This window comes from Tribolium madens, unplaced genomic scaffold, assembly GCF_015345945.1.
Source record: "Tribolium madens isolate multiple individuals breed KSU strain unplaced genomic scaffold, Tmad_KSU_1.1 Scaffold_19;HRSCAF=116;Tcas5.2_LG9, whole genome shotgun sequence".
NCBI classification, from domain to species: domain Eukaryota; kingdom Metazoa; phylum Arthropoda; class Insecta; order Coleoptera; family Tenebrionidae; genus Tribolium; species Tribolium madens.
In genome coordinates, this window is record NW_025400983.1 from 9260843 (window position 1) to 9287039 (window position 26197).

The following is a 26197-nucleotide window of genomic DNA, read 5'->3' on the forward strand; positions in this document are numbered from 1 at the left end:
TCAAATGTCAAAAAATAAATGTCAAAAATTTTTGATAGATAGAATTGTAAAATAGTATATTAAAGTACAAGTTGCAGAAGGTATTTATTCAAGGACAAATTTGAAATTTCAAAACGAGCCGCGTAGCGGCGAGTTGAGGAACAAATGAGTGCTTGAAGAACCTTCTGCAACAAGTGCTTTATACTATTTTTTCTATTTTGCCACTTCATATTATTTTTTAAATTAAAAAACGAAAATTTTATTTTTTTTTTCTAGAGAATTTTGCAATGGTTGGCGACAGTTATGTGGAATAATTTTATACAAGGCTGTAAAATCTAAAAATAATTCATATTTTCACATTTGAAAATGAATTGTGAGGAAAGTCCGTCACTAAAATTAAATTAACGCCAACGACTTATTCCAGCACTCAAATGACGTCATTTGGGTGCTGGAATAGACTTATTTTAACACCAAAATAGAAAAACATTTTTCCATGTTCCTGGTATCTTTCTTATTTGAATTTTTTTGAGGGGCGTGAGTTCTGGTACAGCCTGTATAACTCTGTTAAATGAAAATTGTGGAGCTAAATGAAATGCTATGAAATATACTAGAAGAGAACCCATAAAGAAAGCAAATGCTGTTTGCGAGTGCAATCCAACATTAATTACTGAACTACAATACAACTACACAGGTGTTTGTAAATTAGCAGGAGAAACATTTATTGTTATTAAACGTGAAATTTATTTCGGTGTTGTTTCTGGTGTGCGTATTAAGCGTTTCGTAATATTGGCAATATGCCGCCAAGTTCGCCACATAGAAATATCAATTTACATAAAATTAATTAAATCCTCACAATAGTCGCTTTAGCCATTATAACTGGTAACAATAGCACGTTTACACAACAAACGTTCAGTATGCACGAAATCAGGGATTAAAACTCTCCGGTAAGCTCTCAACACCGACGAGTCGAAGCTTCTCTATTATGCATTTACGAAAATCCGACGTGATAGTAACACAATCAACGTGATTTGTAAATTCGTCATTCGTGTCACGACATAAAACAGTTGGATTTTTTCACGGCTATTCTTCAACTTGGATGAAACATTTTTCACCGGCTTTTTTTTCTTTTAATACAAATCAATGCATTTTAGGAAACATGTCTTGTTGAAATTCCAGCTTTATGGCAGAATCCAGGGAATTTTATGTGAGGGTTACAGATTCTATAATGACGGGAATTTTTGCTGCTTCTACTTTACTTTACTTTGTAAACGATGCCCGTAATTTTAAGTTTTTAACAAAACTGCTTCAATAATTACAAAAATATAAAATTATATGTAACCATATTCTTACATTTATTCTGCATTCATAAACCAGGCCGTAAAACACAAACAGGCAAAACATCAAGTGCATCAAAGCACAACTTTAATACATTACGTGAGCTGCATTTAAACTATTACATCTTCATAACAGTGCGTAATAAATTTCGCACGCCACTGCAAATGTTTTTAATTTATCGACATTAAGGAAAAATAAATGCGATAAATCCTCGCTTTTATGTCAAAGAAATGTTCCGATCAGCATAAAATATAATTTTATATTCGTATTAAATAATTGGGTTTATTTTTCTTATTTTTACTCGGAGATCAAACCAAAGGTTGCCTAAGGGAAGCCAAACGTAAAACCGCTCAACGGATGGCTTCCCTATCTTGTAAATTATTAATCAGCAAGATGCAAACATTCAGACATTCGACGTGAATGTGGTTTTACTAAATTGAAGACGTGTTTTTGTAAAAAGCTACCCACGCTTTTTAAATACGCGACGTAGACATGTCAAAAATTTCGGTCTAATCTTTTTACTAAGAGCATAAGTTATTTACCACAAGCAGAGGTGATGTACTATGTATACATTAATATTCCATACATAAACATGAAGTGAGCAGAGGATGAATAATTCAGGATCGTTTATAAACTAGTCGGAGAAGCCAGACAGGCTTTAAATTTAAAGACATATTTACTTAATCAACTGAATCTTGGCAAAGTGAATCTCCAACTGACCATCCTCGATCACATCATCTCGACAGCTTGGCTCACACAATGAACGTTTTAATGCAAATTTAATGCTCAACTTTTATTTTATTGCAATCCAAAGTAAAATCGAATCACACTGTTTCCCGTTTAGATAACCTCGCAAATTAATTATTTACCAGAAACTCTCCTTTCCAATCACGAAAGTTACTTCCTCTCTTCGAGTAATTATTTAACAGGAGGTTAAAAATAAACGAAAGAGTGCAATTTAAAACACGTTATATTTTTTACTGGCTGACACAAATGTTTTAGGTACTTGAACATAGCTTTTCTCGTTTGGGCCCTATAAATAATGAAAAACCTAAAATTAAACCCCAAAATCTAATCAATTTAACCAACGGAAATGATTAATGTAAATATTGGCTCGACTCCACCACAACACAAAACTGATCAAATATGTGTGTTAATTAGAAAAAGAATGAGCACAACAAAACAAACAAATGAGGGCAACACACAAAATATTGATAAGATTTTTTTTTAATCTAATTTAAATGTTGCAAAAAACATAATGCGTTCATTATGACAGTAAACTCGAAGGGATTTAATCTTAGTACTTTAAAAAGGGTTAAATTACCACCATTAAAGATTTACCCGTTTTTGTATCAAGAAGTAAAATGTTTGTCGTGTTTGATAAATCTCACCAAAATCAATATTATTATTAATAAAAACAACATTTGAAATTCATTTCTGAAAGATCGTATTCTTATACGTGGAAAACCTGGCCGTGAATACAAATTAAAGCCTAGCCTTTATTAAAAATGAATATCTTTCAAGTAGACACTTATGAATAATTCCTCGTCTTTTGTCGTCTGAATTTCAATTTAAGATAGTTAAAGCCTTAACACATTTGTTTGCACAGAAAATAATTATTTAATTTTGAGCGCAGATTTTCGTAGAGCCTAAATTACGTATACATAACACGAATTTTATTCCATAGAAAAATGTATACATATTTTTAGTGAAAAGCGATAGTATAACATGGAAGAACACTCGATATCTAAATTGGCTTCATTGTAGAATCTGATTGATGACAATGCAATTTCAGTGAGCCCACATTATCAGATAATGCTACACCAAGTAATGAGAAATGACAGATTGCCACATATCACGAGTTTTGACAAAATAATAATTATCCCGGCGCATCCACCAATTTTGAAATTAAAATTCAAATCATTTCAATTGACTTATATCAAAAATTACTCTAAATATAACGATTTAAACTAAACAAAATTTCGATTTAAAAACTTCAAGTCTTTACATAAAGTCGCAAGACTGTTTCTACAATGTTTTATATTTTTAGATTCTCAACGTTTACGGACAAATTCAGCTGTGTATTTGACTGAGTTTTAAACACAATGTACTTGGATTATTTTTTTATTTTTCATAATTACGTTACCTTTCATAAATGAGCTTATTTTCGTAATAACTCTACGATTTTATACTATTTTTCCAGCGCTCTAACGCAGTTATGTCCGCTAACAGTCGACAATAAAACAACGTAGAAAAAAACGCAGACTTATTTACACTTGTTTAAAATCGCTTTTATTTGTGTGAATAATAATTTCAAAAGCTTAAGTGTTCTATCATCAGAAAAAGAAATAAATGAAATAATAATAATTTCGTTCAAAAAATTTGAAAATTAGCTTTGATGTTAGATTAAGTGTCAACTTTCACAGTTACTTTCAATAAAATGAAAGCTACTTAAATCTCTGGATAACTAAAACCGTGATTGGTTTATAACACAACTCCATTAATTCGAAACGAGTTATTTCAAGATTTATTTAAGTTATTTAAGATTTGGAATTAGGTTTTGCAAATAAATTTAACCTAATTACAGAAAAGTAATTAGGCATACATTTTTTGTGTGTCTGATAAAGACGCGAATAAACTTTAATTAAACATAAATGCTTCAGGTATTTAGAATCCACGTAAGTAACCTCAGACGAATTTAATTTAAATTAAATTAAAACGGGATGTTATAAAAATTAATCTTCTCTGATCTACAGAGCTTACACTTTATGAATAATTCCTGGCATTCTGAACATTCAGTTTAAGAAACTTAAACTCTTAACATCTTTGTTTGCTTGGCGATAATTATTTACCTTTGTATGTAACTTTACGTAAAATTAAATTAATTACGAAAAACAAGGCTTATCAATTCTTTGAAACGTTTATTTTTAATTTGAAGCCCTAAGAATTAGCTTGGAATTTCACTGTGCCATAAATATTGACAAATTTTTGTTATTGTTGTTTGTCAACAAAGCATTATCCGGGAAATATGAGAAGATTTTTTCAAGGAAAGTAAATAATTTTAGTAAAAGGAATATTTGAATAAGAGAATTTTGCACCTACATAAACCGTAATAAATCTTTTGTCAAACAGATCTTTTCATGCACTCACAAAAGCGCTTTTTTTCACTAATGAAAATTGTAATTGTAATTCTAATCGTAATTTTGCGTGAGAGAAAATGTGGGAGAAATATTCTAAATTGGGTCTTTGTTGGATTCTGATTGATGACGATGCATTTTTGGAAAAGCTATTGCAGACTGGCAATTTGAAGTAATGACATGCTGCAGCGGGTGGCCTTTTGTTCGGCTTATTAGGTTAGCCGGGAACTGAGTCATCGTTAAGACTCGTTTAACGATCACAAAAAAATATATACCTACAAGTTTTTAGTTATTTAGTATTTGATAAGTTGTACACAAATAAAGTGTAAGCATTCAAAAATATCCTTTCAAGTAAAGAAATATACCTACTGTATGTATATTTATTGCACTAAAAGTCGAGAATTTGAGATATGAAAATTCTTCATATTTCTGTCCATGTTTATGTCTAAAGATTCGTCGTATATTCAAACCATAATGTTTTTCAACATCGTCCTGATTTAAATGTAACCTTATAACATATTCTGCAAAAGTTTATTTTTGCTCTTAGTTAATGCATGATGAATATTATATCCTTTTTATTTATTTACTACGAAATTCTACTGCGAGAAATGAACATGCCATCATATGCATATTTATTACGACGCATAAACCTCATAAGGTTTTTTTCTGGCCATCAGTTACAAGTTATTTTTTATTTAATTAAAAACATATGAGCTTTTTCTCGCCGTCATTAAATGTTATAAAATTAATTAGGGTATTAAGATGAATTAGAAATACAAAAATTAAATGTATTATTTATAATAAGTTCAAATTAGAAATATCTATGTATTTTATCGTACTAAGGGCTAGTTTCATAATCAAATTAAAGGGACTTTAAACTTAATGTTGGTTTAGAATGTAAAATTTTTGTCATCAAGTCCGTAGTAATCAGCACAATCTAAACAACATTTAATTTAAAGCTTCTTTAAATTGGATTATGAAACTGGCCCTAAGTTCATTTTATGTGACACATTTTTTTGTAATTATAGAGACCATAATACAGGTTGTTTGCGGATTACGAACAAATATTGTAACTACTAATACCATGCGATCAAAAAAATAATAAATTAGAGTTAAATTCTACAGTTGGCAACACATTGGCTAGGAATCTGGGATGGAAATTTTCCACACAAACTGAAAATGAAAATGACCATTCACCGTTTTCGTCTTGTACAGCAATAAAAATTTTCTGCTCTAAAGTGAACATTATTTCACTCAAAAGGAATAAAACGCAAACTTGTCAAAGTTTCCGCTGACATTTGATGTCAAAAATCAGGATTGCCATCTAAGGGACTTTAGTCACCGCCTACTCTAATTTATTTTTTTTTTGATCGCACGATAGAACTTGTCAAGAGAAACAACTTTTGTCTTTCTAACTTTAGTCAAAAACAAGTCATTTCTGAGTTTAAAAAAAATAAATTGAGGCAGCTGAAAACTTCCAACTTTTATCAAAAACACGTCATTTCTGAGTTACCTAAAATTAAAAATAAATTGAGGCGGCTGAAAATCCGTTTTCGCCTCCACTATGATATTTCCATTTATTAAAAAAAAAAAACTACGGAAAGTAAACAGCGTAAGGGCAAAAAAATTATCGCTACATTAAGGCAGATCAATGTCAGTATTAATAGGTCACCACTTACTGTTATAAAAAATTGTTCCAAATGTGGTCTTTTCTTGGCAAAGCACACTCTGCACACTCGTGCTCTTCGGGCTAGGGAAGCTTGCGTTCGCCACACAGCCCTTTGAGAGTATTAATTTAAGCTGCGTACAGTTACGGAATTAAAATTTCGGACAGTATTTACCTGCCACTTCAAAAAGTTCACTGTAAACTATACCTTATACTGTATAACTTTTACTGTCATAATGACTGACATTTGACAATTAAACTTTTCTATCGGTGGCGCTATTTTTGAAAGTACAGTGATGAACTGTGAATTTCGTCCACCCAATTTCCCTGACAGATTAAAAGTGTAAATTAGTCTTTAAGTTTTCCTAACCTTGTTTCAGAATTTTGATTAACGTTTGTCATGTTGATAGAATGCTCGATGCTTCTTGCTACTTTTTACCTTTGTCCTTTGAAATGGAGGTCCTTGGAATGCCGAAAAGTATAGAGACACGTCTTTGAGACATACCTTCTTGTACCAGATAAATAATTTTTATTTTATTAAACGCACTTACTGCTTGCCATCCGGCATCTTCGAATTTGATTAAATGTGACAATACGTCTTTGAATGTCAGTTATCATGACAATAAAATACAGCCTACAGTGAATTGTTGTGAATTCACAGAAATTGGGTGGACGAAATTCACTGTCCATCACTGTAAATAGGTAAGTCAAAATGACATAAACATGAAAAGAGTAAAAAATGAGGTTATTAATGTAAAGATTGTTTTAGAGTTTCCATTATGTAAATGACAATACTGTCCGAAATTTTAATTCCGCAACTGTACATCACTAATTCACTAATTGTTTCATGTATGTTGTAAAAAATAATTAAATACTTACTGATGCGTTTTTAAATGAGAAAATAACAATTGTTATTGGTCACAAAATGTAATGTTATTACATTGTTTAACAATTATTGTTGGGTTATCAGCCTATTGCAAATCAAATGTTTTCTAATTAATTAAAAAAAAGCATGCAAAATTTATTTAGCATTTAAAATACAAAAATGGTATTCAAGTATTTTGATTTGAATGTGGCGCCTTGTTGGTGCAAGTGCGTAATTTTGGCGCGCCGAGTAGACGCCACCTGGCGGTACCTGTCAAGTGTTTTGTCTAAAAATTCGTCCAGCATGGAATCGAGTTATAACAAGTCGTAAATTAGTGCCGGTATTGTTTAATGTACAAAATAAAATCACCAGCTAACCCGTTTCGTAATTTGGAAAATAATAAATTCAACAATGGGCTCGTATTTATCACAACCGGTCACCGAGAAAGAGTCCACCGATGATTCCAACGGCAAATTAACTTATGGGGCAAGTTCCATGCAAGGCTGGCGTATCACCCAAGAGGTAAAACAACCACCTAATAAAGCCAATCATCTTTCATAAACCACTTCCAGGATGCACATAACTGTATCTTGGACTATGACGAAGACACCTCGTTTTTCGCTGTTTATGACGGACATGGGGGCCAAGAAGTGGCCCAGTACTGTTCGGATAAGCTGCCAGACTTCATCAAAAACACACCAGAATACAAAGAGGGAAACATCGAGGAGGCACTCGTTTCAGGGTTCTTAAGGTTTGACGCGCTGATCGCCACGCCAGAAGTTGTGGAAGAACTGAAAAAAATTGCCGATGATAGGGACGATAACGAGAGTGATGAAGAAGAAAACGTTAATAATTTATATGAAGAGGCGGCTATGCCTATTGAGCAAGTTATCGAAAAGTATACCTCAAATTCATCTAATCCTGCAGTGAAAAGTTTAAAAAAGGACATAAACTCGCCCTTTTTAAAGGCGAAAAAAGACAGTGACCCTACAGTAGGCACCTCGTCGGCGAGCTCCTGCTCGAGCTCCACGAGTCAAAGTGGGGATGGCGTCAGCAGCTCCAGCGAGGCAGGCCTAAGTGGTTAGCTTTAATTGTGTGTTTTTGATGTAATTTCTGAAAACTTGATTTTTGCGCTTAGATAAGACAGAGGAGAAACCAGAAACTAACGGTCCTGGCGAAGTTTCCGACGATAAACCCAACAGTTCGGACATTAAAGATGAAGTTGGGTCCACGAAAGGCGAACTTCCAACGCAAAACGGTGAAATTGCGCCTTCAGACTCCGAAGCTCAGGCTAAGAGTGACGTCACGAGTTCATCAACACCTGTTGAAAATGGCACACCATCTAAAAAGGGTAAAGGAAAAGCAGTCATTAAACCAGAACCTGTAAAAACACCAACAAACACAAGACCAAAAAGAACTGCACAACAGTTGTATAAAAACTGGTTAAATTCGGGAGAGGAAGAGAGTGACAGTAGTGACGAAGAAGACCAGACGTTCGAGGGTCCCAATGGTGCGGCAATCTTTTTGTTAAGACTAAAACTGACTGTTTGTTTGCAGAGGAGAGTTCAGAAGAGGATACAGAGGGCGTTAACGTCGCAATAGACGCAGAAGGGTCCGAAGAAGAGAGTTCCGAAGAAGAGGAAGAAGACGAAGAGGACGACGAGGAGCTTGATGAAGATGAAGTAAAAGGAATAGCCTTTAAAGAAGAACCAGGGTCTGACAGTGGCTGTACGGCAGTTGTGGCTTTGCTAAAAGGCAATAAACTGTACGTAGCCAACGCTGGGGATTCCCGATGTATAGTTTGTCGAAATGGTAGTTTAAAACTCTATTGCCGTAACAAAAATTAATTGAATTCATTTAGGAAAAGCAGTAGAGATGAGTATAGACCACAAACCGGAAGATGAGCCAGAAACACAGAGGATACTCAAAGCTGGCGGCGAAGTAACATGGGAAGGCCGTGTCAATGGTGGGCTAAACTTATCACGGGCCATCGGCGACCACGCGTATAAACAAAACAAAGAACTATCAGATCGGGAACAAATGATCACAGCTTTGCCAGACATCAAGACCTTGACGATAGATCCAAACGAAGACGAGTTTATGGTTCTTGCGTGCGATGGAATCTGGAATTCCATGTCAAACGAAGAGGTTGTGGAGTTCGTCAGACCACGTATACAAGACAGTACAAAGAAATTATCCCAAATTTGCGAAGAGGTATTTTTTAGTTTTAGTGTTAATTAAAATTTGCTGTATTTGATTTTTCTAGATGTTGGACCACTGTTTAGCACCGGACACGTTTATTGACGGTGCCGGAGGTGACAACATGACCGCTATTATCGTAAATTTCAAAACAAACCTTAAAAGACCAGTTTCGCCTTCCCAGACGGAAGGAAACGAAGCAAAACGAGCAAAGAGTGAAGCCGAAAGTGAAGCGCAAGTTGATACAACAGTTTAAATTTCTTTATACACATTAGATTTTTTTAATATCTTCTGTTCAATGAAAGGTGACAAGATCATTATCAGTTTTATGCTCTATTGTATACTTTTTTGTTATCAAACACCATGGTGTAGGTGCCTTCTGTTAAAATGAGCACTGTGGTGGTAATATTTCATAGATTTGTATAATACAGCTGTATTTTAATATTATGTAACGTTAATTTTAATCCCGAGAAGTCAGCATTTTTTAACTTGTTCTGTCTGGGGATTTGGCGGTTGTAAGCCTCTGAATTGTGTATTCTGTAGTCTAATTTATCGGTAAGATTTTGTGTATTTATTTTTCATTGCGATTCAGTTCATCGGACCCAATAAAACAATGTTATTTCAAACGTAATTATTTAATGTATGTTTTCATATCCGCTACGTTGGCTAGTAAATACCGACTTTAAGCCAAGACAAATTGAAGATTTTTAGAAAGACTGAAACAATTCCATTTGCAGTTTTTTGTTTTGATATTTATTTTTGTAAATGGTTTTTAATGCGGAGGTTTCTCACTTTAGGGACTATATTAAAAAGTAAATAAAAGCTGTATCAAATAAACAACACTTTATTTTTTATTAGAGTACATAGTTTATCAAAGATCTGTGAGAAACAATACAACAAAAACTGTTACTCAATTAGTTTCTTCTTTTGTAATTTAATAAAGTACAATAAATAACCTAGCACATTTCTTTATTTTAAAACACTGAATCGCCTCCTAATCTGTTCTAAAATATCACAACTCTTCAATTACATGCTCTAGAGGTTCAACAATTGCTAAAGTACGCTGTTGTACACAAATACTGTTCAAGATATGAACCTGAGTTAAATTAGTCACCATATTTAGGCCACAATTATGGGTTTGCATTACGAAAAAAAAACAATCACTGCTTTGGAATCGCGAGATCAGATTGGTACAGTCCTACCAACGTACAAAAACTAACACAGGTGTGGCCCAAACCCGACCAATTTAAACAAATAAGACAATAGTTAGGCTTGATTATTCGACTTATTCGACCTGAGTCGGTCCAATCCTGAGCGTTCCTCTTCTTCGTCACTAGTGTAGGAAGACATGCCAGAAACCGCCCCCCGAGTCGACGTAACTTGCATCAATTCTTGATCAGGAGCATTCCTGTTCTCATAAAGTAAAATATTAAGCGTTTCTTCGTAAATTCTAGCTTCGGGACATTCAACTTTTGTGTGTTTCTTATCAGTCGCGTAAACAATTGAAGTACAGCACACTTCTGAGACTTTTTTGCCATGGCCGTAAAAGACCCAACAACAAATCTCGCTCGTGCTTATCACGTCTTTCAGAAACAAAACGCGCTTGCTATACCATAGTGACAATTTATCAAATAATTCTATATTTTTCAATAAATTATCATCAGAAGTTGTGGTGTAAGAATACTTATTATTGTGACGGTTTATCAGTAATTTGATAGCCGGCTTTGTTGTTGAGCTTATCAGCAGTTCTTCCTCCTTTTGTGAAGTAATGAGCGGGACTTTACAAAGGGGGTCATGTTCGTTTCTTTCCTTCTTTGCCAAGGCTTGAGTACAAGACTCTGCTAACTCTTGAATGCAATAATACTTAGCCTCTGCGTACAATTCGGCGATTTCTTTGCTACTTTCAGGAAGAGACACGCTACCGTCCCGAAGAAAGTTTAAAATAGCCCCAAAGTGCTTCCCGCAACGGTCAATCAAGATCCAACCTGCTAACACAACCATGTCAAAAGAAAAACTCGCCCAAACGTTAATTTACCGTCTGAATCTGATAATACTTCCATCCTACCACTAAACATCGCCCGTAACATAGTATCGTGCTTAGTCAAAGTTCCAATAGTGGTGTAATGAAGACAGCCCCCCACGTTCAACTTTACATACTGTGAGGGGTTACCTTTGATCACAGTCTTACCCGACATTGTGTTAGGTTCCGACTTCAACATTAAACCGTAATTTTCACTAATTAACACAAATTATTAATTAAAATCACATTAATTAATGACGGGTGCCATTTTATTGTTTTGTTTTGACAATGACAGATAAGCAAATTGTAAGGTTGGCACCACTGGGGTTGCCCTAGAAACGAAAATTTAAACAAGTGACAATTTTCAAAAAATGGCAGATTTGTTGGCAAAACAAGGCATTTATTTCAATGAAGTCGACAAAGTTTGTATTTTGGAACCAGAAATATCAAAGCAAACCAACGACTTGAAAGAAATTTGCCAGAATTATGTGGAAAGTAAGTTTTGTAAATATAGGGTTATTTATCCCGACTTTGAATTGTAGGATTAGACGAATTTCAAAAAATTGCCAACAAATTTATTGAAATGGTCGATCAGTTGGGTAGAGAAGTGGAAAACCAGAAGATTAAAGCCATTGGGGCTCGAAATATTTTGCAAAGTATGGAGAAACAAAAAGAAACCAATCAGCAACAGCTTCAAGTGATTTGACCCAGTTTGCAGTTCTTCGAACTGAATATTTTGTTGTAGGCCCTAATTGCGGAAAAATCAATAGAATTAGAAAGGCTAAAAATCCAGTTGAATTCGTTACAAAAAACTGAAATGGAACAAAACGAAATAATAAACGAATTAACTCATTGCTAAAACAAGTGAAAAAATGCAATTATAATACTGTTAACTTAATTTATTCATTATTATAAAACTACTACCTAGTAGGGTTCCTCGAGAACACTTTGTTTTTTGCCCTGTTTTTCAAGGTAACTTTTTAATTTAAGTTCAATTTGTAAGAAATATACCCTGTTTTTCTAAAGGTATACCCTTTTAAAAAAAGTCAACATTTTAAGGAAAATACCCCATTTTTTCCAAACGTGAATACGGTTTTGTCCAAACAAATTTCCCTTTTAAAAACACTCAAAATTAGGAATTTTGCCCTCTGTTAAAGACTTTTTTCCTGTTAAGGCCCCTACAGGATACATCTTTTTTTTTTTAACAAATACAGGGTCAGTCACAGGAAAGTTACTTTAAAAATTAATTAGTTTGTAACCAAAAATACCTTTTGCGTATGTAATATTTTATTTGAATTAGTTTAGTAATGAATGTGAGCTGGATGCAAATGAGTGAAGTCGTCAAAATGACAAGTAATTGTGTACGGCTTCAAGGACTCTAAATTTCATTTTCTGGGCCAGTAGCTGTCCTTTGACGGGGTCTTTTATTGAAGGACAATCTTGTCTTAACTTGGCTTCCAGTTTTCTAAATGTTCCAGGAACCGGATGCAGACTTCTCCCTGACTTAGGTGTTATTGTGTTTCACAACCGTTAATTTCGCGTTATTAGGTTTATTTGTCTTCCACGATAAATTGGCCTGTGATGCGGCATTAAAAATTATAAGTACGGGCAAATGGGGAGAACGAAGACATCAATTTAATATTTCCCAACAAACATTCAAAAGAAGAGTGTGTGGGTATTTTAAATCATTATGTGGGCTTGAAGTGACAAAATATTTATATGCATATTTATTTTATAAGTTAACTAAGAAAAGAGATTATTCATTCATATTCATCATATTTATATTCATTATTATAATTTTCTTCGTTTAATAAAAACTGTGTTATGGATTTAGTTGATGTTTTTAACATAAACAGGTCACAATCATCACAATCCTTTGAAATTCAACAGAGCTTCCTAAGTTGATGGCAAATTTTAACTTTTTAAATATGTCTTAAAATCAAATGAAATGCCGTGGAATTTTAAATTTTGTAACATAATTACCACGAAAATACGGCAAGTTGTCTTTGGTTACAAGCAAACCATCAAATAAATATCTACACAGTATTTAAATACTTTGTTTTAGAACCAATTAACCCTATTTATCTTCGTGATGAAGCAGATCGAATTCACTTCGCTTATGAGGACTTGTCCGAATTTGTTTGGCCGAAATCGTATTCATATGTGTGTTGAAGTGGCCCAACAGAAAAACAGGGTAAAATCTTTAAAATTGAAGAGTTTTAAAAGGTGAATTTTAACTTTTAACAAAGGTACCTTAAATCCTTTAAGAAGTGTTGAAAGGTGAATTTGCTTGGCCGAAACCGTATTCATTTCTGTGCTGAAGTGGCCCAACAGAAAAACAGGGTAAATTTCTTAAAATCCTAATTTTTTTAAAAAGTACTTTGAAAAACTGGGTATATTTGCTAAAAACATGAAAGTGTGCTGTAGGGTCCTTAATAGGAAAAAAGTCTTTAACAGAGGACAAAATTATTAATTTTGAGTGTTGTTGAAAGGGAAGTTTGTTTGGAGGAAACCGTATTCAGGTTTGGAAAAAATGGGGTATTTTCCTTAAAATGTTGACTTTTTTAAAAGGTACCTTTCAAAAAACAGAGTAAATTTCTTAAAAATTGAACTTTATTAAAAAGTTACCTTGAAAATTAGGGCAAAATGATTAAAACACAAAGTGTTCTCAAGGGTCCCTACTAGTAGTTATAACTTATAAAAATACGTGTTATGGCTGTCTTCCCATATTGTAATCTTGTTCGGCAGTTAACGACACTGAACAAATTAAAACGTTAATTTGTTCTGGCGATGGACAACCAATAAGAAGTAATTCTTCACCACTGTAACCACAAGTGGCCAACGTTTGCTCAATTTGCACAAAAACATTTATTACATTATTCTGAAAACATTGGAATGAGTAAATAGCGAAATAAGAATTTTTCGTTACTTTAATTGGACGAAATAGAATAAATTCTGTTTCCCTATTAGCTAAATACAATTGCATAGACCTCTGTATTTCCGGTACTTTCAATTTCATAGTTTTCAAAGTTTCACTAATTATATCAGCAATAATTTTGGCTTTGGCAAATTCTTGTTGCGGAATTATTACACTGTTTTCCTCAGTGTTTGTAGCTTGAACTTGCTCGACCTGATTTCAAAAAATAAAACAAAAATATTGCGACTGCATTACGCCTCACCTTTTTTCGCCATTGTTGCAAATTACCAGTCAAGGAATTAGTTGCGCAATTAATAAACGCTTCACATGACAGTTTCAATTGTTTGTCTATTTCTTTCCTCGAGTCTACAAGATACTCCCGGACACGTGGAGTGCCTTCTAGAAGAAACTCTAAAAGCGCATTATTGCTACCAAATGTGAACAATTTATCCCGGTGGTTCAGCAATTCAACAGCGGCTTTTTGGACGTTGCTAAAGTCCAGACTCATTTCTTTGACAGTGAAATCGACTTGAAACGGGGCGATTTGCTCCCGGATTATTAGCAAGTGTTTGATTTGGAATAATCGCCCGTCAATTTCGGACTGCAAACATTTAATTTGAGCAAAAAACAAAGCAACAAATTTGATTCGATTACTTTTCTCGCTGATATAAGATTAGCAGCTTGTTGTACAGTCTGAATACAAATGAGTAAAGCTTCCTGAGCCAGACCTTGGAATGTTTCCCTATCTAAGCAAAAATAGAGTCGCGATAAAATAACAAGAGTGCGTTTGACGGTGGGGTACCACATGCCGTGCAAATCGGCGGGAGAATCTATAAATAACTCTTGTTAAACCATCGTTTAAAAAATTAAAAAACGTACTTCCCGTATATGATCTGAAATGACCCAAAGGGTTATTCGAATTAATACTCGCAACTTCTTGCGATTCCAAAGAGGCAACTGAAGAACGTGAATCTGTACGTGCGTCTTGTAGTTCCAAAGTAATATTCTGGAAACACAAATTGAATTAACAATAAAATTACAATTAAAAACGTTACTTCCATCTGCTCCAGTTTCTCAGGGTAAGCTAAATCGCCCGGTGATGGATTATAAGACAATAAATCGTGTTGGAAAAAAATGTTAGTACGGAAAACAAGCCGTTCCTCAGCATCTTGTAACAACTGTTGCAAAACTTCGACGTATTTTGACAGATGATCTACATTAAATTTTAGTTGGGAGTCTTTTTTAAATTTTTTCTCACCATTGTTGAGCGTTTTTTCAACAAGCATCTCCTTCTGTAATATTCCACACAATTCGCTCAAAACTTCAACGTGGTTTATGGTTATCAAACTTGGTCTTAGTGCGTCATACAGATGCTGGCAAAGAACTCGCAAATAATCACTTGAAACAGAATCATTATAATTTGCAATTAACAGCCGGAAATCTTACTTGAATTCAGATGAATATTCATTGAAAAAGTAGTGATAACAATTTGCTTCATCTTGACATGTTTTCATCACAAATAAGCCACAAGACCTGAACAAAATACTGTAATCAGTCCTGTATTTTTCCTTCAGTTCTGCCAATGCTTTTGATACTGCTGTACTTAAAATTGGGAGGCGTTGTGACACGTAAAACTTCTGACAATCGCTGATAATATTTTGATACCTAAGATTTTTATACAATTTATGAATAAAAAATGAGTAAAAAGATTCTTACTGTTCATTTTTCGTTGATTTTTCCTCAAGATGTGAAAGTATCAATTTGATTTTAGTGGCAGCACTTTGGAATTTGCCATAATAGAGTGCAAATGCACTATCCATTGATTCAGCAGAGTTGGAATGTAAAGGTACAACATTTGTTTTAGAATCGGGATCAAGGACCTGTTTTGTGGCCTCTACTATAACAGTGCTTACAGCTCTGTAAATTTTATTTAATGCATTTACTAGTAAACTCTCATATTTCATTTTATAAATCCTAGACTCCTTAAAATTTATCTAGAAATTTTGTATTAAACAAAGTTAGACATAAATAAAATAATTACATGTTCCCCAAGATAGACAATAGCATTATCAATATTGTTTAAAAGGTCAACATATTCTTGACTATTGATTTTATTAGAGTAGCGCTCAATATTATCCTGTGTTGTTTTAAAAATTAAAAAGAAATGTAACTTTTCGTTTAAACTTTTTTTCTTTTCTTTTAATATCCTTTGATGAGTCATTAACTGCTCACTTAAATTATGCAAGGAATCTGTTTTTGCCGTAACTTGCAAATATTTACTTCTCAAGTCTTGTAATAAATTGGAAGTTTCATCAGCCTACATAATGCAATTAAATTCAAACAATCAATATAGATAAAAACTTACACAACTGAATAATTTCTTGCACCTAGTACTCTGGTCGTGAAGTGTTTGGTAATAATTCTGATACTCTTTCAAATTTTCATGCTTTATCTCATTTTCTGATGAAATCATCCAATTTATGTAAGCCCTATTTGTATCAACAACCGGCATCACCTCAGATTTGTCTTTTGTGTCTGTGTCTTCTTTTTCGGGCTCTCTAGCCGCAAGTTCACTTTTAATCAAGTCCCCAACTTGATAAATAATATCCAACTGCTCGTCAGACAAGGGGGCCAAGGAGTTATTAGTTGACTGCCAGTTTGTAACATTTTGTTGAATTTGGAGATCAACTTTGTCCTCGTTCGGGTTTGTAGTACGTTGCATGATTCACTTTTTGATGAAATTAATTATTACTTATAAATAATACATTTTGAAAATAGGTTAGGAAGACGTGTCAAAACCTTTCAACCGAAATCAGACTGTTGCGAATTGCTTAGTGGACCGAAAAGTTGTTGCTGTTGCACTCAATAATATTAATACATTAAAAAACAATATATTTCCAAAATTGTGTTATTAAAAAAATGACAATTGTAAATTGTCGAAAATTATTTTACAAAAATTGTCATTTTCGGTCTAACAATCTTTCTTGAGTAGTAACGGTTGTGTCAATTTTGAGGTTGTCATTTTAAAACATGTTAAATAATTTGAAACGAGTAATTTATCTCGAAAAATGTCCCGGAAAGCGTTTTATGTCGGTAAAACGCAAATATCCCATTAATCGTGAAGAAGCCAAATCATTGCCTGTCTTTGACTACGGTACTAGTAAGAAGTCATACAAACGTGTCTTTGTATGGGGCAACCTTCATTCGGGGGCTTTAGGTGTCCCTTATTTAAGGCGCAACGAAAATGTCATGCAACGGGAGATAATAGACGTTCCTAAACGATTAGGTTTTGCTGAAAAATTTCCAGTATGTTGGCTCTCTCACGTTTTCAATATATTAAATGAAAATTATAGGTGACAACTGCTGCTTGTGGGTTTGGCTTCACTGCATTTGCTGTAGATACAGAGTCTGAGAATAAATTATACGGCACGGGGCTTAATACTGACTCTCAAATTGGTAGACATGAGATACGTCAAGGGCATCCTTTGGAAATTATCTATTTTCCTCAAGCAATTAAACTACCTCTGAAAAGTCCAACTAAAACTCGGATACGAAAATTAGCAGCCGGACGTGCACATCTTGTAGTTTTAACAGATGAGGGACTCTTCCTCTTAGGCAATAATTCCTACGGCCAATGCGGGCGTGAAATTATCCAAGATGAAAATTATTTCTTAAGTAATTACATAAACCACATTCCCGATATTGACGGTAAGAAAGTAGCAGACATTGAATGTGGCCAAGACCACACTTTAGCTATAACAGAAGACGGGGCTGTGTACTCCTGCGGTTGGGGGGCTGACGGCCAAACAGGCCTCGGCAATTTTGACAACACAAGTGCCTTCACTAGAGTCACAGGCGATATTGAATCCGAAAAAATAGTAAAAATATCATCCAGATCTGACTTCGCTTTGGCCCTTAACAACAAAGGAGAAGTGTTTGGCTGGGGCAATGCCGAGTACGACCAAATTCCAACCGAAAACAACGAACAACAAGTGAGTCATCCAGTCCACCTCAAACACTTGAAATTAGGCAAAATCGTAGACGTGGCAGCCGGGGGCTCATTTTGTCTTGTTTTAAATGAAAATGGCGAGGTTTTCGTGTGGGGCTACGGTCTAGTTCTCGGGGGTCCCAAAGCTGACCAAACTTCCCAACCGAAAAAACTTCCAGACACTTTGTTTGGCCGCAACGACTTTCAACCAGACAATAAAGTAATTCAAGTAGCATGTGGGTTAAGCTACGCAATGGCTGTTACAAGTTTTGGTGATATTTATGCGTGGGGGCGCAATATTAGGGGTTGTCTAGGGTTGGGGTTCACAAATGACCAGTACTTTCCGTTTAAAGTGTCGCTAGGGGGTTTCGGATGGAAGGTGTTTTGCGGGTATGATCACACAGTGGCACTTTGTAAGCCTTTTATTTAATAAATTTAAGAGTAAAAAATAATTTGAATTTTATGCCTCCACGTCTGATCCATTTTCATCAAAAACAAAACTTTCATTGACGTTTCCATTGGGATACTTCATTTGGACACTAGGACGAGCTTGAGAGACCCGATTTGGGGCTATACTCATTCTCGGTTGGACACTGGACCGGGCTTGAGAGGCCCGATTTGGGGCTATACTCATTCTCGGTTGGACACTGGACCGGGCTTGAGAGGCTCTATTTGGGGCTATACTCATTCTATGTTGGACGTAAGCAAGACTCTTTTTCCTAAATGCACTAATGCTCGGATCTAAAAAAAAAAACAAATTAGTCATAGTTTTTACTGAAACGGTACCGACTTACTGTTACTAGAGGTACTTTCCAATTGAGTGACTCTCCTTTGGAACGCTTCGTCCAAGTAGAATATGGGTTTGTTCTCCCCACCACCATTTTTCTGAGCCAAATTACTTACAGTTTTCCTCGTTTCGACTGGAAGTTCCGCTTGCTCCTCATATTCGTTATTTATACCTTTCAGTTTTTGCAAATCTGCGACTAATTTTATGGGGTCACGGGTCCTGAGTTCGTCCATAGTCATTTCATCGATTGATTTGCTACACAGATCGAAATCCAATTGTGTCTTTGTGATGACTTGACAGAACGTGCCGAAACGGTGAACCAACATTGCGAAGAATTGAACGACCATAAGCAACGCAAAAAATATAAGAAAAACGAAACCAATAGGTTCCAACTGGAGATATGTTATGTAAACACCAAACTAAAATTTTTAATTAGTAACTAAACATAATATAAAAATTCGTGTAAATACCTCATTTTTGTCCTCGAAATACGTAAAGTTCATTTTGGGGTCAAATGGCCAATCTAAATGCAATAAATCTTTTTTCAAAGTCAGCAAAAATACCACAATTACATAGAGTGAATTTAACATCAGGAAGGTAAACACCATTTTGTCTCTCAAGTCTTTCAATTCCGCCGAAACTTTCTTCTTGTCGTCTTCAATGGGGTGCAAATATTTCTCTATTAATTCATTCCAGAAGGTTTCTTCGCTTCTGTTCAAATAATGCACTTCGCCCCTTATCAGAGGACCATCATAGAACCAACTATTTTCCATTACTTCATCCGAGGGTAGCGAAATGTTATCTTGCGGGGGCTCCATATAATTATCCTCGGCGTTGCTTTTGACTGTAGCCTTCGAGCCTTCCATGAAAGTTGTAACATTATTAACAGCAGGTGATCTCAAATCGGGGTATTGTATTTTTTCCAGCGACTCTATTTTCTTATTCAAGTCTCTCAACGACTCTTGAATTTTTTTCAACTGTTCATTTTCCTTATTATCAGATTTGTACGTACAAATCATGCATTTGAAAAGCTTATTAACTGAAAACTCAAGCCCCCCTTCGTCATCTTGAGCGTTAGCCCCCAGAAATGTCAAAACTTTGTCTTTCTTCTCCGGCTTTTTCTCTTCCACTTGTTCTTTCTGAACGGCATTCGGGTCAGGTTTGGGCACTACTGTTACTTCTCTAGTCCCCCACGAGACGTTGTTCATGTTGAAAACAGAGTAAATAACTAGTAGGAGGTACATGCTGGGGACTGTGACATAATAGATGACCCCGTATTTTAAACAGTTGAATTCTTGCGGATGTAAAATTGCTGCAATTATAAATTCGCCAGCCATGCAGAAGAAGAAGAGAGAAGAAGGTGCCAAAGGGCCATCTTGACTGATTTGTAACATCACACCGACGAAAACTGCCATCATTATCAAACCATAGATGGCGCTGATGAGACCAGCGAAAAACAACTGAATATCGGAACTGCAAGTAGCACACACCAGGACATAAACAGCAATCGGAAGTAAATTCCAGTAGAAGCTGCTCCATTGGTCGAGCCCGAACGCAGCTACGAAGGCACCAACCAACATGAGGAAAATAGTACCAGGGCCAATAACAGTACCAATCATCAGAACAATTTGGTACCCAATGTACAATATGGAAATATTTTCGTTAATTTTCACCGTGTGCTCATAATCCATCAAAAGATCTAGAATATTAGCCATAGTTGATGGCATCCAGCGCCTCCTCTGGTTATAAAACTCGTTGAACCCTTCTGGGCAATGCGTGAAAGCGTCCGAAGCCGCCGAATATTCAACTCTGTACCCCCTTTGTAGCAGCAAAGTGCACAACCACCGATCCTCCCCTTGATCGTACTGCACGTAGTGTTTAGCTTGGGTCGATCTAGTGGTGTATTTCTTCATGACACTATGGTCCATTAGAGCCTTCCCTCGGAATAGGGAGAAACAACCGGGGCTACACAGGACGCAGCCAATGACGTGTTCGGTGGCTTTTTGCATCCAATGACCAACAGCGTATTCGAACATTTGATACCAAACCATGCCACCACTGCCTATGGGGTGGATACGGCCGCAGGCCGCTCCCAATTTTCTGTTTTTCTTCATGTAGTCGACGAGCAAGTGGAGCGCTTCGGGTTGGAAATCGATGTCACCGTCGAGAGCCAGGATGTAGGTGTTTTCGCTACGGATTTCTTTACTTGAAATGGAGAGTTCGTCGTTGGCTTGTAATCTGTGCAGAAAATAGGGTGAAGATGTGGCTCCAAAGGGGGAATGCGGAAAAGCGGCTTTTGTGTACTATTTCCTAATTACGAACTTATGATTTATATTTGTTTTACGCAGATTTGATGTAAATTTAAACAGGCGTAATAATCTGTTTGGTTATGCATAATTTCACCATTAGAACAAAAAATAAACTTTTAGAATGTTTTAGTTAAATACGAAGCCCAATGAACTGTCATTTTTTTTGAGTTACAATTCATTACGAGTAAATAATATAATATAAGACGATAAAGGTTAATTATGATCACCTTATGAAAAGTTTATGAAAAACGTTTTCTATAATGTTTTTAAAATTCATCCCACAGGCGAAAAACAATCTTATTTTATAACTACAGACTTTTTTATAAAGTTTTGAGCAAAAAAAAATCGAGAAATTATTTGTTGGACGTTTATATTATTCCTACATCATTTTGTCATTGTTCCAGAATTCTCGCATTGTTGTGATTCAAAATTTTATTTAAAAAATATCATTAGAATCATTGGTTCCCAACCGTTAAAATAGAGCGGACTACCAAGACAAAAGCGTCGTGGGCCCCCTTAAGAAAAATACATCTAATTAGAAATAATTAGTTTATTGGTTTTTGAATTGAGATTAGCGCCCATTTTTATCTATTATTTTTGGTGATGAATTCGTGGACCCACTTCTTGATGTCTCACAGACCATCTGTGGTCCAAAGACTGCTAGCTTCATGCTAATTTTTAAATTTTATTACAGCCAATTTCTTAGGTTTTTTTAACTCAAGTCGTGCAAAAAATAGTATATACACGACTGAAGGGGAATGCTTATTTCTTTGGTGCTTTACACCCCTCTGGCTATAAAACGGCACCTCGTGCATTTCTCTCCCTTTATGTATAATATACTATTATTCAAAGCTGTTAAAAAGGCTATAATGATCAAGGAGTTGACAGCTCAACGATTGTAAATTGTTAAATGTTAACCATAAAAGCATGGAACGACGAAAAAAATTAAAATAGCCACTTTCCGCATTCCAGTTGTAATTAAATACCTGAATCCAAGCAAGTAGTACATATACATGCACTGCGACCACCGCTTTTTCGCCCTGATCTTCTTCTTATCTTTTAAATGGGCAATCATTTTTGTTTTACCCGGAAGTGTCCAAACCAAGCGACCTCCATACGGAGTGGGATACACTTTAGGCGGACGTACCCTCACGGTAGTACCATGAACTTTAGTTGCAGCTTCGTCTATAATGGACGCAAGTAACTCAACATATTCGTTGACGTGGGGATCATTATCGTCTTCACTAGTCCGAATAAACGCATCATCGAAAAATACATGAGCTGAAAATGGCAAATTCGGGTTACAAAATACGACACTATCTAGCGATAAAAACTGACTTTCTAGTTCGTAATAATTGTCATGTTTGAGTCCTAAAGTCTCTCTCACTATCCTGTGGGAGCATTGGTCTTGATCTAAGCGCACAACAGATTTTAAAAATTCTATCATTTCTTCTCGAGTTTCGTGCCACATTGTTCCACAGGCATAAACCCGGGTTATGGCGTCCTGAGTTTCAGTTGTTTCCGGTTCAAGTTCTACAAACAATTTTCACAAGCTACTTTCTCAAAAAATAGGAATCTTACCTGTAATTTGAGGCCCTTCATCATTCGTATAATGCCTGGGGTTCTCCTCCCGTCTCCGATTAAATGCAAGACTTTGATCGATCAAAAACGCATCATACATTGGCCGAATAAACAATTGTTCAGTACTTGAAAGTTTATCACAGTTTGGTGACCAAATATGTACCGAAATCCACGCTTGTGACAACAACCAAACCAGCCAAATCCACGCATGTTGTTGCGAAAGAAAATCTTGTAAAAACATAAGTGGCGGAGTAACGAAAAATAAATATGGAGGGATTGAGTCTACGAAAGAGCACTCATCACTGTAGTACATCCCACACATTGCTATAAGACCGGATAAAAGGACAGGGACAGACAAATTGATCGGAAAAGCGAAACTAATACTTTGGATCATGACTTTGCAGGAGAATTTCCCAAAAGCGTAACAAATATAAGTCGCAGAGATGTTGATCAACCAAACCCAAATTGCTGTCATGTAGCTACTTGTCTCGAAGGGCTTTTGGCTTCCGACAGAACTGGCATTTTCATAATTTCCCGGTAACACTGGCGCAACTTCAGTTATTTCAATTTTATGATCCTGAAAAGCGTCTGAAAAATTGTCAAAGAGGAAATCCACGTTGCCCTCTTGACAATAAAATATGACCAAAGCAGTGCAAAAGAAAATTAAACACTTAATTGGGGCTACGAAAGAGTAGATGAAGTATGTTGTAGTCTTAAACTCTTTTTTACTTTCACCCAATTTCCGGATAAACGGCAAATAAGAAGTCTCGGAGACGAAGTTCTCCCACCAACCGATCGAAATAAGGATCACCGAGACCGGGATTAAATACAAAGTCGGATTATTTTCGACCAAAGGCCAGACGACAAAACTCGAAGCTTGAGCAGTTATACTCGCAATGTCGAGCCCCATTTTCAAATTTTCGTTTATCGAGCATGGTTTTCGCGAAAACATTGCAACAACTCCTGGTACGAAACAAACCGCGTTTGTGAGCATCGCTCCCTTGACGACGTCTATCTCCGGAAGGACGACGAAAATAAAAATCGCGCTTCCGATCGCGGGGCATGTTTCGGTAGCACAAAGGGAGAGAAATTCGGAGACGTAGGGCATAGTCCAGTGCTTGTAGATGCATTTGCGAATGGCGCGGATCCAGGTGCCCACTTCGGGGATCATGTAGGCGAAAATGAGGAGCCATATCCATTGAACGCGTTCGACTTCGGGGAGTGAGACGACGAATTGGAGGTTGCGGTCTGAAAATGTTTCCGAAATTTGATCTAGACCTGATTTTTTGAAATCGTGATAAGATTAGTAAGTCAATGTTAGGTTTGATCTGATATTATTGTGAATTGCAGGTACCTTGAAATTATTTTGTTTGCACTGTTTAAATATAAAAGTGATTTTCTGAGTATGATGATTAGATCATGCACCTTAAAATTAAAAATGTCTGATAAGAATGGTGATAATATAATTAATAACCTAGTTATAATATGTATATTGTTGGAATTTTTTAAAGGTGAAAATTGCTTTTAAATCACACAATTCCCAAAATAAAATGAAATTAAGAAGTACATACTCGTATTAAAATTTTACTATTAATTCTAACAAAGGAAATGGAACCAATACAAAAATTTCTCATTTCAAAACAATTATTTTTATCAAAATAAACCTCGTGCCATTTCTATCGCCACACTGACAACGTCGTGTTTTTTGAGGTGAAATAGGTCATAAACATTTCTATGTAAAAGAACAAGACAACTGGACCCTATCTAAAAGACTGTACTACTGTATTATATAGAAAAAACATTATGAAAGGTCAAAAGGGTGATAGAAATGGCACGAGATTTAGCTTTAAAAACGTTAAAAGATTCTGGGAGGTGATTTGACCTTAAGTCAATACAGGTGTCCGGAAAAAACTTTAATGAAAGATTTCAGAGGGTAACCGGTGGACATAAATTTACAAAAGTTTGCATTTAGAGTATTTTTTAGCGCTGAATCTACTAGTGATATCAAAAATTATTACCATAATTGGGCTAAACTGGGGTTAATCTATTTAAGGCGTAAAATTTTGCTTTGAAGTTTTTTAATTTTTTTTGGCAAATTTGGATTTATTGATTAATTTTCCTCAAAAAGTGTCTTTTGTGTTAATATTGTACGACGCACAGTTTTGGAAAAAACGGGTTTTTTCTTCACCGTGCACCGCCTTGAATTCCGAAAAGCAACCCACGCTCTTTTAGCATTTCTGATTTCTGGACATAGGTTCATAGTACGGAGAACTACTATTTTAGGTATCCGTAGTTCATAGGAACTTTTTTTCTTACTTTAACTTAGGTAACCACCTCCTGAAATCTTTCAACGTTTTTCCTACAGATATAGGAAAAAAAATCCCACGGACCTATGTCCGGAAATACTTCCTAAGGAGCTAGAGCGATAACTTGATCTTATAAAATAGGCATTATTTCGCGTTAAAACAACAATCATAAAAATAACTATTAAAAAAAACAGAAGTCATCGTGACTGTAATTTCTTAAAAAGGTTAAAACATTTCTAATCCACTCTAACAAAAACGTAATTTGAACCCAAATTAACAAAATATTGGTCTTGCATAAAGCTGTAAATTTTTATCGAGATCTTGATAAACATGACGAAACGTAGTAAACTGATAATTTACTTTTGTGGAATGCACAGACCTTGAAAACAATTATCTAATTTTATTGCTTTGTTTAAATAAAAGTTTTGTTTTTTAGTGGGTATATCGGCACACCACAAGTGCTTTTTTCTTACTGGAAAGCTATAATATCAAAACAACAAACAAAAAAATCAATACGAAATTATAAACCGGATTATAAATTTTAGATAGAATCAGATGTTAACACATTGCATTGTTTGTTTTTTATCTTTTGATTGATAATCAAAATTTCAATGTCGTTAAATCACAAACTACGTCATATCCTCGCAACTTACCTATCTTTTTGTTGCAATAAGCCCTTGTTACATTCTTTTTTATTTGTGACGTCATAAACAAGGTTGTTCCTTTCGAAATCACTGCAGCACCAAGTACCACAAAAAATACAGTTATGATTGTTACAACTTTCAAAATTTTCACTCCCCACTCGATGTAAGTTCTTTTGACTTCGGAACCAACGGTGGGTTCTCTTGGAGGGTCTTCGAATACGTTCCATTTTTCTCGGACTTTTTCCGGCCTGAAAATTTTAAAGCATAATAAAGAATTCGCAAATTGTCCACATTTATTTCTTACATTTGCGACGAAGAATACAAAGGCTCTGTTTCTTCAGGGCTGCCTGTAGCAAAGCGGTGGCGAGCCGCCATTTTTTCGTATTTTGGGACACAATTAAACTAAATCAACATGTTCAACTGCACAAATCAGTATGAGGAGTTTGAAAATCTTTGAATTATTT

The 26197-nt window shown here is 35.3% G+C and overlaps 6 protein-coding genes across 7 annotated transcripts; 3 read left to right on the forward strand and 3 right to left on the reverse strand.

The window, feature by feature from the left end:
• Positions 1 to 7240: 7240 nt before the first annotated feature.
• Positions 7241 to 10140, forward strand: LOC123009044 (probable protein phosphatase 2C 21). The gene is made up of 6 exons (XM_044405154.1): positions 7241 to 7504; positions 7555 to 8062; positions 8121 to 8492; positions 8540 to 8794; positions 8844 to 9196; positions 9249 to 10140. The coding sequence occupies exons 1-6, from the start codon at positions 7394 to 7396 to the stop codon at positions 9435 to 9437; spliced, it is 1788 nt and encodes a 595-aa protein (XP_044261089.1). The 5' UTR covers positions 7241 to 7393; the 3' UTR covers positions 9438 to 10140.
• LOC123009052 (BTB/POZ domain-containing adapter for CUL3-mediated RhoA degradation protein 3) lies at positions 10010 to 11507 on the reverse strand. Of its 2 annotated transcripts, none has more exons than XM_044405166.1 (2): positions 11217 to 11507; positions 10010 to 11169 (listed from the first exon to the last, which is right to left on the reverse strand). In XM_044405166.1, the coding sequence occupies exons 1-2, from the start codon at positions 11398 to 11400 to the stop codon at positions 10448 to 10450; spliced, it is 906 nt and encodes a 301-aa protein (XP_044261101.1). In that variant the 5' UTR covers positions 11401 to 11507; the 3' UTR covers positions 10010 to 10447. The 2 variants fall into 2 exon arrangements, with proteins under 2 accessions (XP_044261101.1, XP_044261110.1); XM_044405175.1 differs by having other exon boundaries at positions 10010 to 11166; positions 11217 to 11506.
• Positions 11416 to 13753, forward strand: LOC123009066 (intraflagellar transport protein 20 homolog). The gene is made up of 3 exons (XM_044405187.1): positions 11416 to 11696; positions 11744 to 11898; positions 11947 to 13753. Exons 1-3 carry the CDS (start codon positions 11573 to 11575, stop codon positions 12058 to 12060), a joined length of 393 nt encoding a protein of 130 aa, XP_044261122.1. The 5' UTR covers positions 11416 to 11572; the 3' UTR covers positions 12061 to 13753.
• A 39-nt stretch (positions 13754 to 13792) lies between these two features.
• LOC123009036 (conserved oligomeric Golgi complex subunit 3) lies at positions 13793 to 16947 on the reverse strand. The gene is made up of 11 exons (XM_044405141.1): positions 16484 to 16947; positions 16160 to 16435; positions 15835 to 16112; positions 15565 to 15783; positions 15377 to 15516; positions 15174 to 15331; positions 14998 to 15124; positions 14773 to 14948; positions 14381 to 14719; positions 14131 to 14331; positions 13793 to 14082 (listed from the first exon to the last, which is right to left on the reverse strand). The coding sequence occupies exons 1-11, from the start codon at positions 16838 to 16840 to the stop codon at positions 13912 to 13914; spliced, it is 2442 nt and encodes an 813-aa protein (XP_044261076.1). The 5' UTR covers positions 16841 to 16947; the 3' UTR covers positions 13793 to 13911.
• Positions 16948 to 17117: 170 nt separating this feature from the next.
• LOC123013709 (RCC1-like G exchanging factor-like protein) lies at positions 17118 to 19351 on the forward strand. The gene is made up of 2 exons (XM_044412433.1): positions 17118 to 17424; positions 17472 to 19351. The coding sequence occupies exons 1-2, from the start codon at positions 17149 to 17151 to the stop codon at positions 18534 to 18536; spliced, it is 1341 nt and encodes a 446-aa protein (XP_044268368.1). The 5' UTR covers positions 17118 to 17148; the 3' UTR covers positions 18537 to 19351.
• LOC123013702 (chitin synthase chs-2-like) lies at positions 18514 to 26171 on the reverse strand. The gene is made up of 8 exons (XM_044412420.1): positions 26038 to 26171; positions 25743 to 25981; positions 22784 to 24031; positions 22541 to 22735; positions 22189 to 22483; positions 19364 to 21131; positions 18901 to 19312; positions 18514 to 18847 (listed from the first exon to the last, which is right to left on the reverse strand). The coding sequence occupies exons 1-8, from the start codon at positions 26106 to 26108 to the stop codon at positions 18567 to 18569; spliced, it is 4509 nt and encodes a 1502-aa protein (XP_044268355.1). The 5' UTR covers positions 26109 to 26171; the 3' UTR covers positions 18514 to 18566.
• Between the last annotated feature and the right edge of the window lie 26 nt (positions 26172 to 26197).

What these genes read in the sequence shown, in the direction of transcription:
- LOC123009044 (XM_044405154.1), top strand. Translation starts at nt 7,394, where the DNA reads ATGGGCTCGTATTTATCACAACCGGTCACCGAGAAAGAGTCCACCGAT. An exon ending in GCTGGCGTATCACCCAAGAG is followed by an intron (nt 7,505 to 7,554) that starts GTAAAACAACCA and finishes AACCACTTCCAG; the next exon opens with GATGCACATAACTGTATCTT. An exon ending in CAGCGAGGCAGGCCTAAGTG is followed by an intron (nt 8,063 to 8,120) that starts GTTAGCTTTAAT and finishes TTTTGCGCTTAG; the next exon opens with ATAAGACAGAGGAGAAACCA.
- LOC123009052 (XM_044405166.1), bottom strand. Translation starts at nt 11,400, where the DNA reads ATGTTGAAGTCGGAACCTAACACAATGTCGGGTAAGACTGTGATCAAA. An exon ending in AGTATTATCAGATTCAGACG is followed by an intron (nt 11,170 to 11,216) that starts GTAAATTAACGT and finishes TGGTTGTGTTAG; the next exon opens with CAGGTTGGATCTTGATTGAC.
- LOC123009066 (XM_044405187.1), top strand. Translation starts at nt 11,573, where the DNA reads ATGGCAGATTTGTTGGCAAAACAAGGCATTTATTTCAATGAAGTCGAC. An exon ending in TTGCCAGAATTATGTGGAAA is followed by an intron (nt 11,697 to 11,743) that starts GTAAGTTTTGTA and finishes TTTGAATTGTAG; the next exon opens with GATTAGACGAATTTCAAAAA. An exon ending in CCAATCAGCAACAGCTTCAA is followed by an intron (nt 11,899 to 11,946) that starts GTGATTTGACCC and finishes ATTTTGTTGTAG; the next exon opens with GCCCTAATTGCGGAAAAATC.
- LOC123009036 (XM_044405141.1), bottom strand. Translation starts at nt 16,840, where the DNA reads ATGCAACGTACTACAAACCCGAACGAGGACAAAGTTGATCTCCAAATT. An exon ending in GCAAGAAATTATTCAGTTGT is followed by an intron (nt 16,436 to 16,483) that starts GTAAGTTTTTAT and finishes TGCATTATGTAG; the next exon opens with GCTGATGAAACTTCCAATTT. An exon ending in AGAAACTGGAGCAGATGGAA is followed by an intron (nt 15,125 to 15,173) that starts GTAACGTTTTTA and finishes TTGTGTTTCCAG; the next exon opens with AATATTACTTTGGAACTACA.
- LOC123013709 (XM_044412433.1), top strand. Translation starts at nt 17,149, where the DNA reads ATGTTAAATAATTTGAAACGAGTAATTTATCTCGAAAAATGTCCCGGA. An exon ending in GTTTTGCTGAAAAATTTCCA is followed by an intron (nt 17,425 to 17,471) that starts GTATGTTGGCTC and finishes TGAAAATTATAG; the next exon opens with GTGACAACTGCTGCTTGTGG.
- LOC123013702 (XM_044412420.1), bottom strand. Translation starts at nt 26,108, where the DNA reads ATGGCGGCTCGCCACCGCTTTGCTACAGGCAGCCCTGAAGAAACAGAG. An exon ending in TTGTATTCTTCGTCGCAAAT is followed by an intron (nt 25,982 to 26,037) that starts GTAAGAAATAAA and finishes TAAAATTTTCAG; the next exon opens with GCCGGAAAAAGTCCGAGAAA. An exon ending in TGAAGGGCCTCAAATTACAG is followed by an intron (nt 22,736 to 22,783) that starts GTAAGATTCCTA and finishes AATTGTTTGTAG; the next exon opens with AACTTGAACCGGAAACAACT.